The 15,056-nt window shown below is 66.8% G+C and overlaps 1 protein-coding gene across 4 annotated transcripts; it reads left to right on the forward strand.

Annotated features, from left to right (window-relative positions):
• Positions 1 to 1,264: 1,264 nt before the first annotated feature.
• LOC127030028 (dnaJ homolog subfamily B member 2-like) lies at positions 1,265 to 14,465 on the forward strand. 4 transcript variants are annotated; one of them, XM_050915946.1, is made up of 10 exons: positions 1,265 to 1,364; positions 5,022 to 5,113; positions 6,129 to 6,238; positions 8,301 to 8,354; positions 9,851 to 9,970; positions 11,123 to 11,212; positions 11,783 to 11,888; positions 12,539 to 12,609; positions 12,904 to 13,113; positions 14,242 to 14,465. In XM_050915946.1, the coding sequence occupies exons 2-10, from the start codon at positions 5,049 to 5,051 to the stop codon at positions 14,250 to 14,252; spliced, it is 837 nt and encodes a 278-aa protein (XP_050771903.1). In that variant the 5' UTR covers positions 1,265 to 1,364; positions 5,022 to 5,048; the 3' UTR covers positions 14,253 to 14,465. The 4 variants fall into 4 exon arrangements, with proteins under 4 accessions (XP_050771903.1, XP_050771905.1, XP_050771906.1 ...); XM_050915948.1 differs by having other exon boundaries at positions 9,854 to 9,970; XM_050915949.1 differs by having other exon boundaries at positions 1,266 to 1,364; positions 9,854 to 9,970; positions 12,907 to 13,113.
• The last annotated feature ends 591 nt before the right edge of the window (positions 14,466 to 15,056 follow it).

Genomic DNA, 15,056 nt, shown 5'->3' on the forward strand with positions numbered 1-15,056 from the left:
AACTGAACACCTGTTGAAAAGGGACCCTCCCCAGCCAGGTGAAAATGAGTGGAGTGAGGGTGGAAGAGAGCCAGGGAGGGAGGGGACAGGGCAAGGGTGTTCACTTTTGTTTGGTCAGAAAGTTGGCAACCCCCTCTGGCTCCTCACCTTTGGGTGCCTGGGCCTGGCCATACGGGGGAGGCGAGGTGCACAACTCCAAGCCGGGCCCTCCAGCTGGAACCTCAGCTGTCACGAACTCACAGATCGTGCCCACCCTCGGCCCTGTGCGGTCTGTGGGGGAAGCCTCCTTCAGTGTGACAGCCCCTCTCGGGGCTTCACTCTCTCTTGGGGGTTAAACACCTCCACCTCCTGGAGCCGCACCTCTCTGAGCCTTAGCACGTCTGTCTGTGCTGTGGGCCCCTCCAGGAGACCCCTCACTCTGGGCTCCTGGGGCCTCCACCCCCTGAGGGAATAATGCCCCCCCACCCTGTTCTCTAGCCCGGAGCGACTCTCAGCCAGCGTAACACGGGAGGGTTTATTAGGGGTTGAACCCAGCACCGGAAACTCTCTGGCCTCAGGCCTGGCCTCCCTCAGCCCAGCACATCCCAGTCCCCCTGCAGCCAAGGGGGCTCTGCCTGCTCCCCCTCTCCAGCCCAGAGCCCCACTGCTTCCCAGCTGGGCCTCCGATATCCCGGCCCCAAGCCCCTCTGTCCACTGGCTTCTCTCCAGGGAAACAGGGTTGTAAACAGGGTGGCCTGGGTCTCCTCTCCTCTCAGCCCCCTCTGGCCCCTCTGGCTGGAGCTGGCTGGTCAGGGCACTGGGGTCCTCTCCCTGCAGCCCATTGTCCCCCACTGGCCAGACCCGGCTGTGACTCCTGTGCTGGGTCTCCAGGTCCCCAGGTCACCAGTCGCTGGGGTCTCCATCCTCCAGGCCATCGGCCGGGGTCCCGAGTCCCTCTCCGGTCCTGTGTCCCAACAGACTCCCTCTCCCCTCCCCTCGTTAAACCAGTCACACCCGGGGACACTGAGTCCCACCCCCCTGCATGCAACCCTGGAAAACACAGAAAACCCCCCACTTCGTGACACCAGCGCTGTGAGCTTCCTCGCAACAGTGCCCTGGCAGTCCCGGGCCCACGCAGCGCCTTGTTCACGCGAGGGGAGCCCCCGTGGGGGGGGTGCAAAGGGCGGGGCCAATGGGGCGGGGCTCTGAGCTTGTTTTTCATGACCTCATCAGTTCAGAGTGCAGAGCCCTGACGTCACAATCGGCCCGGGCTCGCCATTGGCTGCAGGCGCTGTCTCGTCACACAGAGCTCATGTCCCGCCCCAGGCCTGCAGCTGAGGCTGGACTCGGAGCGTGGGGAGCCGGGGCCGCTGCGCCGCGGGGAGGTACCGGGGGGAGCTGGGCAGGGCCCCGGGGGCAGTGGGGGGGTGCAGAGCTGGGCAGTGTTCCCGGGGGGGCAGTGGGGTATGGGGGGTGCAGAGCTGGGCAGTGCCCCCCGGGGGCAGTGGGGGGGGCGCAGAGCTGGGCAGTGCCCCCCGGGGGCAGTGGGGGGGGTGCTGGGGGTCCCCGGGGGGCAGTGGGGCGGGGGGCCCTAGTGCTGCTCCCGGTGTTTTCCCGAGGAATTGAAATGGGGGGTTGGGGCAGCGCCTGTAACTAGCTGATCCTGGCACGGGGGGGTGGGGTTGGGGAGTCCCCGGCTGTTCCTGCGGGGGTGCCGGGCCTGGGGAGACTCCTGGGGTCAGGAGGTTGTGGAGCGGCTGTTGCAGGGATCGGACCCCCGGGCCTGGGTGCCGGCGGGCCGTTGTGCTTTGCGCCCAAAGATGGGCGCGGTGGTGGCGCCGCTGGCTGGTGTCCGAGTGCCCAGCCTGCCCGGTGCCCGCTCTGTGCCGAGGAGGGGCTGCCAGCCGGTGCCCACTCCGTGCCCGGCCGCTCTGTGCCGAGGAGGGGCTGCCAGCCGGTGCCCACTCCGTGCCCGGCCGCTCTGTGCTGAGCAGGGGCTGCCAGCCGGTGCCCACTCCGTGCCCGGCCGCTCTGTGCCGAGGAGGGGCTGCCAGCCGGTGCCCACTCCGTGCCCGGCCGCTCTGTGTCGAGGAGGGGCTGCCAGCCGGTGCCCACTCCGTGCCCGGCCGCTCTGTGCCGAGGAGGGGACGCCAGCCGGTGCCCACTCCGTGCCTGGCCGCTCTGTGCCGAGGAGGGGACGCCAGCCGGTGCCCACTCCGTGCCTGGCCGCTCTGTGCCGAGGAGGGGACGCCAGCCGGTGCCCACTCCGTGCCCGGCCGCTCTGTGCTGAGGAGGGGATGCCAGCCGGTGCCCGCTCTGTGCCAGGCTGCTCTGTGCCGAGGAGGGGATGCCAGCCGGTGCCCATGGAGCCTTGGGCTGCCGACACCTGCGGGCCCTGCGGCAGATCCTCTGGCGCTGGGCTGGGGCCTGGCATCCGTGTTCTGGGGCTGCCTTGTCTTGGTGGCGAAGGGAAGAGGCTGCCCGAGGGAGGTTGAGAAAGTTCCAGTCAGTTCCAGCGCCTGCTGAAATCGCTGCCAGGCACCCGATGGGAACAGACCGGGGGCGGGTCCGGCGTCTGGCCAGAGCCGAGCTCCGTGGGTGAGCAGCAGGGCACCTGGCCTGGCACCCAGCTTCAAACCTCGGGCCAGGCGTGAGGGACGCGGAGCAGGGAGTCCGGTGGGGCCGGGAGAAGGTGTGAGGCTGGTCACCGGGGAGCAGGGATCTGAGCACAAGGCCAGGCCGGCTGGTCTCCCTTGCCCTGGGTGTTTGCCCCTCTCGGGGTCGCTCTGCATCTGTGCCTGCACCGCCGTTGGGCCGGGCTCAGAGCCCCCCCCGTGCACCTCAGGAAAAGTGAGAATTGACGTTTTGTTTTTAAGGCACAAAATTAAACGCTGGGTTTGCAAAATCCCTTATTTACCAACAGAACCGAGCTGGGGCCCCACCCATCCTGGGAACTGCTGACAGGGAGGGAGGGGAGGGGAGAGTGAATTAGTTTAAGGCCTGTGCTGAATGTGCAGGGGAGGGGAGGGTCCACGGATGAAGGAAAAAGAAGGGGGGCGTTGTATGGGGCAGTGGGCGTCTGCCCCACCCTGCTGTCCACTTTGGGGGCCTGTGGTCACTGAAATGGGAGAGGCCCAGGGAAGGGCAGCAAGGGATGGGGCTGGGGGACAGAGTCAGTGCGCCGGGAGCAGGGGGTAGTGGGATGGTGGCGGTGCGGGGCTGTGTGAGCCGAGGTGGGAGTGGGTCTGCGGGAAGGCCGAGGGGGTGAAGGCAAGGAGGAGGCACCTGGACGTAATGTGGCTGAAATGGGGAGACAGTGGAGGGATTTGGAGGCTGGGGCCACGATCTCAGCAGCTGCAGGTGGACTGGATTCTGGGATATGCGGCGGGCGGCCAGGAGGAGGCCAGGGCCCCCATGCAAACAATGACCGATTTTCCCAGCAGCCGGGTGCCCTCCGCTGCCCTCGACCCCAGTGCGGGTGGCTGCCAGAACGGGTGGCAGAGCTATTCTTACTCCTCCCTTGTTACGGGATTAGGTGTTTATAGTAGCTGCTAAGCTCCTCAATACTGACTGACTGACTAGGGAGGGGCCGGGCCCGGCTCCCGGCCCCATCTGTCCCAGGGTGAGACTCTCTGGTCTCTGGTCCCTGTTCGCTGTCCCCCCACTGCCCCCTCAACGACCCCGTCCAGCTGTGAGGGCTTCTGCAATGCCCCTAAGGGTCAGAGAGCCTCCCACCTAGGCAGAAGCAGGGAGTGATGGGGGCTGGGGGAGCTGGGCAGGCCCCTGGCGAGGGGCCATGTTTTGTGGTGGTGACGCCTGGAACCCGTCGTGCTGGCACTGCCCAGGTGCATGGGGAGGGTGGTCCTGGGCTGCCTGGTATTGGTTGACACTGGCAGTGCCCTCCCCCCCCGGCTGCAGAGCGGGTTCTAGCAGGGATCCCTTGCCCCTCATCACCGCCCCAGTGCCGGAGGCTGGCCAGGGTGGGGGCACATCCTGAAGGGATGCCTGAACACTGGCCCCCAAGTTTCCTGCCCCAGCTACCCCAGTCATCACCACACGCAGCTCTGCCGGGCACCTGATGAACAGACCCCCACCCCCAAGGGGTAAGACCCTGAAGGCAGCTGGGTGCTTGGAGGGGCTGGGGTTAGGGTTAGATCTCTGCTCCTCCTCTTTGCTGCTCCCCACTCTCTGAAGAGCCGCCAGTGTCTGTGGGGGGGTGGCTGGCCCTGGCTACTGGAGTGTCTCCCTGTGGGCAGGTAAGTGGGGGGAGCCCCATAATGGAGAGGGAGACTGGGGGGGCTCAGACATGAGGGAGAGGAGCAGAAGCAAGCACCTCCCTTTGGCTGGGCAAGGGAACCCCGGCGAGGAGGGGGTGTCCAGTGGGGGTGAGGTCCTGCAGTTGCATAGATTGAGCATAGCCCTGCGCCCCAGTGGCTCTGGGAGGGGTGGGACCGTGGGACCCTGTGAGATGCCAAGAGGCAGGGTCCCTTTAAAAATGTGCAGCTGGCGCAGTCCCTGTGCACGGGCTGTGACAGAGACAAGTGCCCCAGAGCTCTGGCTGCCGGCGCCCAACGTGGGTGGGGGCCCGCCAGCCTCTGTGCCACAAATAGCCCCCTAGCATTCCTGCTGCCGGGGGGGCGGCAGAGAGGGGTGGCAGTGTGAGGGCGTGGTGAGCGGGGGGACCCCATCCTGACTTGGACACTATGCGGCACAGGACGGCCTGTCAGCTGGGCGGCAATGGGCCTGCAGCTGGGCAGGGACTGAGAACAGATGGGGCCCGGTCCCTAATCTGCCTGCTGCCCCTGTGCAAAGGGGGTGGGATGTCCCCTCCGGAGCTGGCACCACCATACAGCAGGCCAGGAATCGGGCCCCAGTTGGTCTCTGCGGCCCCCTCTGGCAGGGGACAGACAGACCCGGTCACTGCTCTTCGGGACATGGGGACTCTCCAGACGGCTGTTCCTGGCTGATGCCAGCGTGGTCCCGGGGGGCTTGCGCTCCCCTGGGCATCTCCAGATATGCCTGACGTTGCCCTTCCTCCCCAGCTGCACCCTTCCGGACAGACAGACGCCATGGTGGAGTACTACGAAGTGCTGGGCGTGCCCCGAAATGCCTCCTCGGACGACATCAAGAAGGCGTAAGTCCTGCCCCATCTCGGGGTCGCCCCCCTTTCCCCTAGCCCGGGGCCCCCAGGCTGCCTCAGAGTTGGCACCAGCTCAGGGTAAAGTGGGGCTGGATGAGCGCTCGAGGGGCAGCGAGGCCTCGCTTCTGCGGCTGGGCGATGGCGGCGACAGGCCGTCCGTGGGCTTTTCGCATCACGCTTGGGGACAGGGCTTGTCCCGCTCTAGGCCTGCACCTCCCCACCCACCCCTGCTTCCCTCCTCAATCTCGGGCAGGGCCTGACCTGATGCACGCGCCCCCCCGCGATCTTGGGCGGGGCAGGGGCTTGGCACCACCGGTGGATCTCGTGTAAGATCTCTAGGTGTTACCACAGCACACCTGATTAATCGGCTAATGAGTTTAGCCTCTGTCACCCTCCGCTCTCACTCTGACTGGAGTGAGCCTGTGACTGACTGAATGGCGGCTGGGGGGGCTCTTGTATGGGTGACTGTGACAGGGAGAGAAATGCTGCTGCTTCCTTCTGGAGTTGTGACTTGGGGCTGGGCTTGTGGGTGCTGGTTTTGGGCGGGGGGGTTGCTGGTTGAGGGAGGGCTGGCCTGGTGGGCGTTGGTTCGAGGAGGGCCCTGGTTGATGGGGGCTGGCCTGGTTGGTGCTGGTTTTGGGGGTGGGGGGGTATGGAAGGGGTCCCTGGGCAGTTGGCGCTGGTTGAAGGCAGGGAGTATGGAGTCTGTGTGGCAGTGTCTCACCCTGGCACGTGGCGTCCCTGACTGGGGAACATGTGCTGTGTTCACAGGTCATGCCTGGTCCTGCCACTGCTCGGGGGGCCGTGTAGAGTGGGATGGTGGGGGGCTGTCCCAGGAACTGAGCCGCTCTGCAAGGAAGCACCTGGAACCCAGGCGCTGGTGGAAACCTGGCATGGTGGGAACCTGCGCACCCATCGATTGGTCTTGGGGTTGGCTGGCACAGGTGCGGAGGGTGGCACCTGCTGACAGCAGAGCTGGGGGTCACTGACTGTCTTGGGGCCTGTGCAGGTACAGGAGGGCGGCGCTGAAATGGCACCCGGATAAGAACCCGGAGAACAAGGAACACGCTGAGCAGAAGTTCAAAGAGATCGCGGAGGCCTATGAAGTGCTGTCGGACAGTAAGGGGCCGGTGTCTCCCCTCCTTCCGGGCTCGGTGTGGGGGCCGGCGTCTCCCCTCCCCATTCGTTTCACGACACCTGGTGCTGGAGCCATGGGGCTGGAAGGGACCTCGAGGGGTCGCTTTGTTCAGCCCTGCACCGCGGCAGGGCCAAGTGGCCCTAGGCCAGCCCTGATAGGTTGTTGCTAAAACCTCTAGGGACAGGGTCCCCGCCTCCTGGGAAGCCTGCTGCCGAGCGTAGCCCCCGGGGTGGTGGAAGCTTTCCCCGCTATCGCCCCAGGTCCCCCATGCTGCAGATCAAACCCAGCACTGGGGTGTCCACACGCAGTGCAGCCCCGGGGCTGGGCCGGGGACTCGAGCATCCCCACTGTGCTGCAAACACCCGGCTCAGCCAGGCCGAGGTGGCCAGACGCCCTCTGCAGCCCTTCGGACCTTGGGCTGGCGCTTGGGCTGTGTCCGCACTGCAAAGTGACAGGGCTTGGACCTCGCCCAGCGGGACTCTGGCTCTGACCCACCCCTAGCAGGGCCCTAGAGCCCCGGGCCTGAGGGCTTCCTAAGCTGTCTGACTGGCGCGTGTGTGGACAGAACGTGGGCTCGAGCTGGGGTCAGAGCTCAGCCTTCGTGTGCAGCTTGGACAGACCCTTAATCCCCGTCCTCTGGAGAACGGCCCTTCCTGGGCCTGGAGCCTGGTCTCAGGCCTCGGCTCCAGAGCGAATGCGCCCAGGGTCTAACGCTCCCTGACGGGGCAGGTATGTTGTTCTCCGATTGGTTCACGTCTTTCCTGACGTGCGGCCCCCAGACCTGGCCGCAGCCCTGCCGAGTGCTGAGGCCTCCCCAGTGCCGAGCAGAGCGAGCCAATGACCTCCCGTTAACACACCCCAGCATGAGCGGCCCGTGGTGGACTCCTAGTCAGCGTGTGATCCACTGGGACCCCCAGATCCTGCCCAGCCAGGTCCCCAGGTTGGTGTTGAGGGGAGCGGCTGTGCTGTGTATGGACGGTGTCCCTGTCGCTCCCAGCCGTGTGCGTGCCCTGCTGCCCCTTAGTGGAGCAGGCCCTGAGACGGCCCTTTGCAAGCAGCCTGCAGCCCGGCTGCATTCTGCCTGGTGCAGGGCCGGGGTGCACAGAGACTGGGGCTCTTCCTGCTCCTCCCTCCGCCCAGGATCCCTGGCACAGGCGCACTCTGCCCCCTCCCCCCCAGTCCCTGCACTAGGGAATGCTGAGCTGCCGGAGCCCCCTTTGCCCCCCCCCCCCCGAGGCGCTCGGCGGGATGCAAGGAAGACGGGGCATCCGGCCGGTCTGCACCTCACTACGTCCCTTTGCGGGAGAGGCTCTCGTTAACCCTTTGCTCTGAGTCACACGCACCATTTCGTGTTCCTTTGGCCCTCTCCTTGGGGGCTGCAGTGGGGTGGGGGCAGGGGTCCCCAGGAGTCTTCGGCCATGTGCACCCCTGTTCATTGCGTGCGCCTCGCTGGATTCGTTCATGCCCCACAGACTCACTGCCGGAGCTTGGCCCTCGCTGCTGCGCTCCGGGCATGGGGTAGCCCCAGGCATCCCACGGATCATGGGGGGCTGGGTTAGATCGTGAAGGTCCTTCATGTCGCGTGGAGCCATTCTGATCTGATGCGGCTCAGAGACCCTGTGAGCCTGGTGTGTGGCACCTGGAGAGCCGGCCAGGGGACATCCCCCCCCCACACCAGCCCCGAGGGTTCCAGAGCCACAACACTGGGTGGAAAATCCCCAGACTTTTCAAAGCAAGTGTTGGGTTCTCATCTGCGCTCCTGTGTCTGACCCCTGGGGGGCGCCGTCCTGGGCTTTGCTCTGCAGCCAGGAAGGGGAGAAAACAGCAGCTGACAGTCCTGCCCCGTCCCATGACTCCGAGAGCTGGGGCTTTAGGAGTAATCCCTATGGCACGAGAGCTGGCGATGCTGTCTGCCCACGCAGCAGGAGCTGCCCCCCCGAGCTGCAGGACCCATTCTCCCCCTTAGCTAGGGGCTGCCCCCTCCCCAGCTCAGCCATGCTGGAGCGGCGGGGGCCCCCTAACTCTCCCCTCCTCTCCCCGCAGAGGAGAAGCGTGATGTCTACGACCGCTATGGCAAGGAAGGCCTCATGGGAGCAGGTGAGCCGGCCTGGTTGGGGGAGCTGAAATGGGGGGTGGGGGGACCTTGCACCTTAAAAACTGGGCCGAGGGGACCCAAGTCTGACAGTCCCCGCCAGCGTTGTGTGCCGTGCGCCTGCAGTGGGGTGCTGCCGGGCCGGCTGTGGCAGGGAGTCTGAGAAGCTGCTCTTAGTCTGCACACCGCCCGCCCCTGGAGCGTGGGTGTGAACGAGACGGCAAAGCCCTACGCGCCCCCTCTGAGCAGGGCGTGGCCCCCCCCGGGCTTGCTGCCCCCCCTTCCCCCTCCGAGCAGGGCACGGCCCCCCCCCCGGGGCTCGCTGCCCCCCCTTCCTCCCCCCCCGAGCAGGGTACAGCCTCCTGGGGCTCGCTGCCCTCCAAGCAGGGCCTCCCCCTGTCTATGTGGCCGTGACACCTGGGTACAGCCCCCCAGGGCTCGCTGCCCCCCCTTCCCCACCCCGAGCAGGGTACAGCCTCCTGGGGCTCGCTGCCCTCCAGAGCAGGGCCTCCCCGTGTACATGGCTGTGACACCCGGCTACGGCCCCCTGGGGATCGCAGCCCCCCCCCCCCGAGCAGGGTACAGACCCCCGGGGCTTGCTGCCCCCCCTGAGCAGGGCCTCCCCCTGTCTACGTGGCCGTGACACCTGGGTACAGCCCCCTGGGGATCGCAGCCCCCCCACCCCGAGCAGGATACAGCCTCCTGGGGCTCACTGCCCCCTGAGCAGAGCCTCCCCCCGTCTACGTGGCCCAGGTACGGCCCCCCCCTGGGGCTCGCAGCCCCGCAGAGCAGGGTACAGCCCCCCGGGGCTCGCTGTCCCCCCTCCTCCCCTGAGCAGGGTACAGCCCCCCGGGGCTTACTGCCCCCCTCCCCCTGAGCAGGATACAGCCTCCTGGGGCTCACTGCCCCCCAAGCAGAGCCTCCCCCGTCTACGTGACCCAGGTACAGCCCCCCCCCGGGGCTCGCAGCCCCCCCCCCCCGAGCAGGGTACAGCCCCCCGGGGCTCACTGCCCCCCCGCAAGCAGGATACAGCCTCCTGGGGCTCACTGCCCCCCGAGCAGGGCCTCCCCCCGTCTACGTGACCCAGGTATGGCCCACCCTGGGGCTCGCAGCCGCCCCCGAGCAGGGTACAGCCCCTCGGGGCTCACTGCCCCCCCTCACCCCCCGAGCAGGGTACAGCCCCCTGGAGCTCACTTCCCCCCCCTCCAGCCCCAGCAGGGCCTCTGGCGTGTCTATGCTGCATCTAGTGGTGGAACTGCCCCGGGCTGGGCGCTGGCTCTTGGCCTAGGGGCAAATTGCACCTGCTACAAATATTGGCCGGCTGGGAGCACATCGTGTCCCGTTGCATGCTGGGACCTGTAGTTTTGCTGGCCCCAGCCCCGTGCTAGCAGAGCACCTTTGACCTGCTCGTCTCTCCCGGGGACGGGGACCCTGGCCTGTCTCTCTCACTCAGTTCAGACTGGGCTCTTGGCGGTAGCGTCCTGTCTCTGCTTTTCCCCAGCAGGGCCCGGGGGATCAAGAGCCGACGCGGGAGCCCCCGAATTCACCTTCACCTTCCGCAGTGCCCACGACGTCTTCCGGGAGTTCTTCGGCGGGCGGGATCCCTTCGCTGACCTCTTCGGTGAGTTTTGGCCCCCGGCTCTCCTGGGGGCTCTGGAGGAGGGAGGGGAGCGTAGGCCCAACCCAGGGCACGTTTTGATTCTCTGCGGCCAGAAAAGTGGAAGAGGGACTATGAAATGGGAATTGGTGAGAGACTCAGAGACTGTTGTGTGTCATGGGCCCTGTACTGCTGAAAGCTCATGGAGATTCGTCTTTGACTCAAGTGATGTGGCCTGGGCTTTTGCCTTGGGAGGGGCTGAGTTCGAACTTCCGGGTGACAGCAGGGGCAGGGGTTAGTACGGTGCCTTCCACAGCGTCGGCTCCCTGCCCCACAGCTGGAGCAGCAGCTTCCTCCAGTGCTCGCCGCGCTGTGGCTAGCGGGGGTGGTGGTGGTCGTGTGGGAGCCGGTGATGGCGGCCGAGGACTGCCCCATACTGGGGGCATTTTCAGCAGGCCCGGTCCAAGCAGACGCTGGTCCTTGTGCCGGAGTAAGGGAGGCCAGGAAGCGGTGGTGGTTTGGGCTCGGTCGCTGCGGGAGGCAGCACGCGAGCTCTGGGCTGAACGCATGGGGCAGAAGGATCTGTGCGTGGGAGGGGCTGGTCCGTGAGGAGGGGTGAAGAGCCATGACTGGGCAGTGCCAGTGACCGATGGAGTTAGCCTAGGCCCAGCGCCTAGGCTGAGTCCCGGGGCTTGCTGCGGGCGCCGGCAGGGCGGCTGGAAGCAGTGGGCTGCAGTTACGAGGCGGGCAGGTAGGCTGCCTCACGGAAATCCTCTCCCAAGGGCTGCAGGACACTTGAACTGAGAGAGGCCGGAGCAGCACCCACTGGCTCCCAGCCCTCGGCAGCCTGTGGCCTTGTCAGAGCAGCTAGCACCCAGGCCCTGCCTCCTGTGTGGGCCTGATCCTGCAGCGCCCGGGGCAGGAGAGCCACCCTAGCCGGGGGCTGCTGGATCTTCGGCTTCTCTTCCTGCAGCTCAGCAGCTGGACGCAAGGAAGTGCCCGCTCCGTAGGCCCCCCCAGAGCCCGCTTTGGGGCCTGCTGCTCTGGGGCCCATGGGTGCCCTGCCCCTGGGGTGGACTGGCTGCGCTCTGGAGTTGTGTGGCTGGTGCAGCCTGGCCTGGCATCCTGCTAGGGAGGTTCTTGGGCTGTGCTCACGCCATGATCCCTCCCTTCCAGATGAGATGCTGCCGTTCTCAGAGCTGCGGGGAACTGGCCTCCGACACCCCGGATCAGGCTCCTTCTTCTCCTCTTTCCCGGCATCCTCAGGTAGGGGGCAGCCTGCCTGTCGCTGCCAGCACCGTCCTTCCTGGGCACCTGCCCCACTGGAGAGGGCACCTGTGTGGTCCCAGCTCCAGCTTTCTCCTGGGTCGCTCCAGCTCCTCAGCCTGGCCTGGCCCAAACCTCCTCCCCTCGGCTCCGGCTCCGGCTCCCCTGTCCGGCCCAAACCTCCTCCCCTCGGCTCCGGCTCCAGCTCCCCTGTCCGGCCCAAACCTCCTCCCCTCGGCTCCGGCTCCGGCTCCCCTGTCCGGCCCAAACCTCCTCCTCTCAGCTCCGGCTCCGCTGCCCGGCCTGGCCCAAACCTCCTCCCCTTGGCTCCGGCTCCCCTGTCCGGCCCAAACCTCCTCCCCTCGACTCCAGCGACTCAGGGACAGTCCCCTGCGAATCCTGGACAGACATTTCCTATCCCAGTTTCACACCCGCCCTGCAGTGCATCCCCTGGCTGCCCCTTCGCTGCTCCGTCACCCTCTCATGCCTGGCCAAGGGACCCCCTGCGATCCCCCGGGGCCTGGCCCAGGCTGGGGGCTCCTGCTGTGAGGTTGTCGCCCTGTTTTTCAGATTTCTTCTCCTCGTCCTTCAGCCCCGGCACCAACCCCGGAATCGGCTTCCGCTCGGTTTCCACCTCCACCACCTTCGTCAACGGCAAACGCATCACCACGAAGAGGTAGGGATGGGCCATCGCGGACTGGCCAATGGCCAAGCCAGGCTGTCTCCCAGCAACACGGCAGCTGCTCCAGGGGACCAGATCATGGGGGCCCTCCCTGGGGTCAGCCAGTCCCGCCTCCCGACACCCCAGGGCCCAACCTTCCTGGGGCTCAGGTGTGTCCAGGCAGGGTCCCCCCATCTCTGCTGCCTCCTGCAGCAGCTGTTCTGTTTGACGAGCTGACAAAGGCCAAAGACCCAGCCTGACCAGCGCAGCTTCTGCCCTTTATAACCTCCCAGCCCCTCTGCCGGGTGACACCTCCATCAGCCCCACCCAGGGAGCCCAGAGTCCTACCAGGAGGCTTTGTCGCTTGGAGCCTGTCACCACAGTGCTGGGAAGGGGTGATAGTTCGGAGCGATTCCCTTGCAATGGGAGAGCACTTTACATCAATGACCTGCGCTCCCCAAAATGTACCTCGCGCGCGAGGTCAGAAGATCCTGAGAAGGTAAACACCAGCCCACGCTCTGCCCCCAACGCACATGCAGACTGTGGCCTGGCACAATCCCTAGATGGCACACACAGTGCCCCCACCCCGTCCCCGGGGGACCCGCCGTATCTCTCCCGCGGGGTGCCACCCTGGCCGGCTGGATGACCTGGCACTGTCTCTGCAGGATTGTGGAGAACGGGCAGGAGCGGGTGGAGGTGGAAGAGGACGGGGAGCTGAAATCGATCCATGTTAATGGTGAGGAGTGGGGTGGGAGGGGGCTCTGGGGAACGGGGTGGCCCCTGACTCTGGACTCCTCTGCATGTTGGCTGAGCTCTGCCCCTTGGGAGGGGTGTGTGTGTGTGTGGGGGGGTTCTCCCCACTTCCCAGACAGCGGCACTGAGACCCCGGGTGAGGTGGGGAGACAGGGGCAGGCCGAAGAATTGAACTTGGGTCCGTATGCGGTGCCCTAGGCAGAGGCCTGTCCTCCCCACCCACGGCCAGGCCTGGGGCCAGCGCGCCTGGGCCCTGATGCTTGTGCCCTCTGGCCAGCAGGTGTCCCTGACGACATGGCACTGGGGCTGGAGCTGAGCCGCCGGGAGCAGCAGGCCCTCCCGGGCCAGCCCTCGCACTCGCCGCCGCGGCCCCGCGGCTCGTCCCCGGTCTGCCTGTACACGGACAGCGAGGAGGAGGACGAGGACCTGCAGCTGGCTATGGCCTACAGCCTGTCGGAGATGGAGGCTGCGGGGCAGCACAGAGCAGGTGCGCGTGGCACCAGGAGGCAGCAGGCGCCAGGGGGGAGCCAGGTGCCTCCACCCCTGCCCGTGGGCAAGGGAAGCCGAACAGAGAGCCCAGGGGCAGGGAGTGGGCAGGAGCGGGCAGCGCCCGAGGAGGCAGCGCCCGGGACGGAGCCAGTGCCCAAGCAGAAGCAGTCGCACTGCCGCCTGCTATGAGCCGGGCTGGGGCCGGGCAGCCCGAGGATCCCAGCCCCAGGGGAGCAGTGGGTTCCTCCCTCAGCGTTTGTTGGCAGTAGCGGGGCTGCCTGGGGCGCAGGGAAGGGCAGGAGAGGAGCCTGCCTCTGGTGTGTCGTTACAGAGCAAGGAGCTGCCCCCGCCGGCGGGTGCTGGGGGGGTCATGTGGGGCCCTGGCACCATTGCTGCATCACATGCTCAGCTGCCTGTCCATGCCACGCCTTCCCCCTCCACGGGGCGGGGGGGTATGAGGAGTGGGTCTGCCCCTAGGGTCTCCTCCCAGAACCCCCTCTGCTGCCCTGGGCCATCTCCCTCGCACCCAGCAGAGGCAAGGGGCATGCCTGGGAGTGCAGGCAGGGCTCGTGGCCTTCCCTTGGGGGGTGGGGTGTGGTGTACAGGCCCAGCTGGGCTTCCCAGGGGTACACCCCCTTCAGAGCCTGCACCCTGGGGGGCAGGATGTCCCCCTCCGGGGGGGCAGATGCTGCACAGAAGGTAATGGGTATTCGGGGGGTGGGTTCTAGTTCTCCCCCTCACTGTTGCTGCTGTGGATCCTGCTCCTTCCACCCCCCCAACTCTGGCTGCAGTCCCTGCCTGACACCCCTTGACCCCTGCCCCCTAGGTAACCCCCTGTCCCACTTCCACAGGCTGACCAGCCAGGGCACCATCACCCCACAGGGCTGGGGGCCACCCAACTGGGGCAGCAGGGCCCAGCACCCCTCCCTGCTGCACCTCCCAGCACACAGGCTCGCAGGAGCCTTGGGTGCATCCAGCCCCAGGAATAGGGCTGGAGGCAGCCCCCCGCCGCTGCCCTGGGGGTGCTGGTGCCCCGACCTGCACATGCACTGGCTGTCACATGCTCACGTGGCTTGATTCATCCATCGTCCCTCCCCCTCCCCCTCCCCTCTGCTTGTCTCCCCAGGTGTGTTCTGAGGGACGCGCTGCGGGCACCCTGCCACGCTCAGTCGCCCAGGGAGGCTGGTCACGCCCGGACATCGCTCTGTTTCCACACCCACCCCACCCCCAGTGCCCCCGGGCTGCCTAGTGGGGGGGCTCTCCTGTTGCTGTCTGCACAGCAGGCTGTAGTCAGCTGTAGCTAGTGGTGGGGGGCTGGTTGCGCTGTGGGCAGATTCCATCCTGGTGGCCCTGGCCCATGGCGTGCGAGTGGGTGGCTGTGCCAGGGAGCAGGCTGGCCCCAGGGGGAAGGGGGGGGCTGGGGGCAAAGCCCTGGGCACCTCCAGCCCAGCCCTGCTCTGCTGGGAGTTGCTGTGGCTGGGGTGGGGTTGCTGTGGCTAGAGGCCTGATTACAGGGGTGGAAGCAGCCCAGGGCCAGGTGTCTCTGTCCCCTATCTGCTTCTCCCTGTGGCCCGTCCTGTTTGCGGGGGGCTGCAGCTGGAAGAGATGGCGGCTTCCCCTTCAGAACCTGCACCCTGGGAGGGGATCTTAGTCCATAACTACCCCCCCTTCTCCTCACAGCTGGGCAGGAGCAGCTCTGAGGCTGTGGATGGGGGGGGGGGGGTGGAAGGATGGTGCCTGGACCCTGCGGTGCATCTCCCTTGCTGCTGGGGGGCTGTGCCACCCCGCTGGGTGTGGAGCCTGCTGTCAGTCAATAAACCATTTGCAATAGATGCAGTGTGTGAGGGGGGCTCTCTGAGGGGGGAGGGCAGGGGCTGGCTGGAGCAGACTGCAGGGATGTGTGTGTGGGGGGGGTACAGTCCCTTCAAGAGGGTCGGGCCA

This window comes from Gopherus flavomarginatus, chromosome 10, assembly GCF_025201925.1.
Source record: "Gopherus flavomarginatus isolate rGopFla2 chromosome 10, rGopFla2.mat.asm, whole genome shotgun sequence".
NCBI lineage: Eukaryota > Metazoa > Chordata > Testudines > Testudinidae > Gopherus > Gopherus flavomarginatus.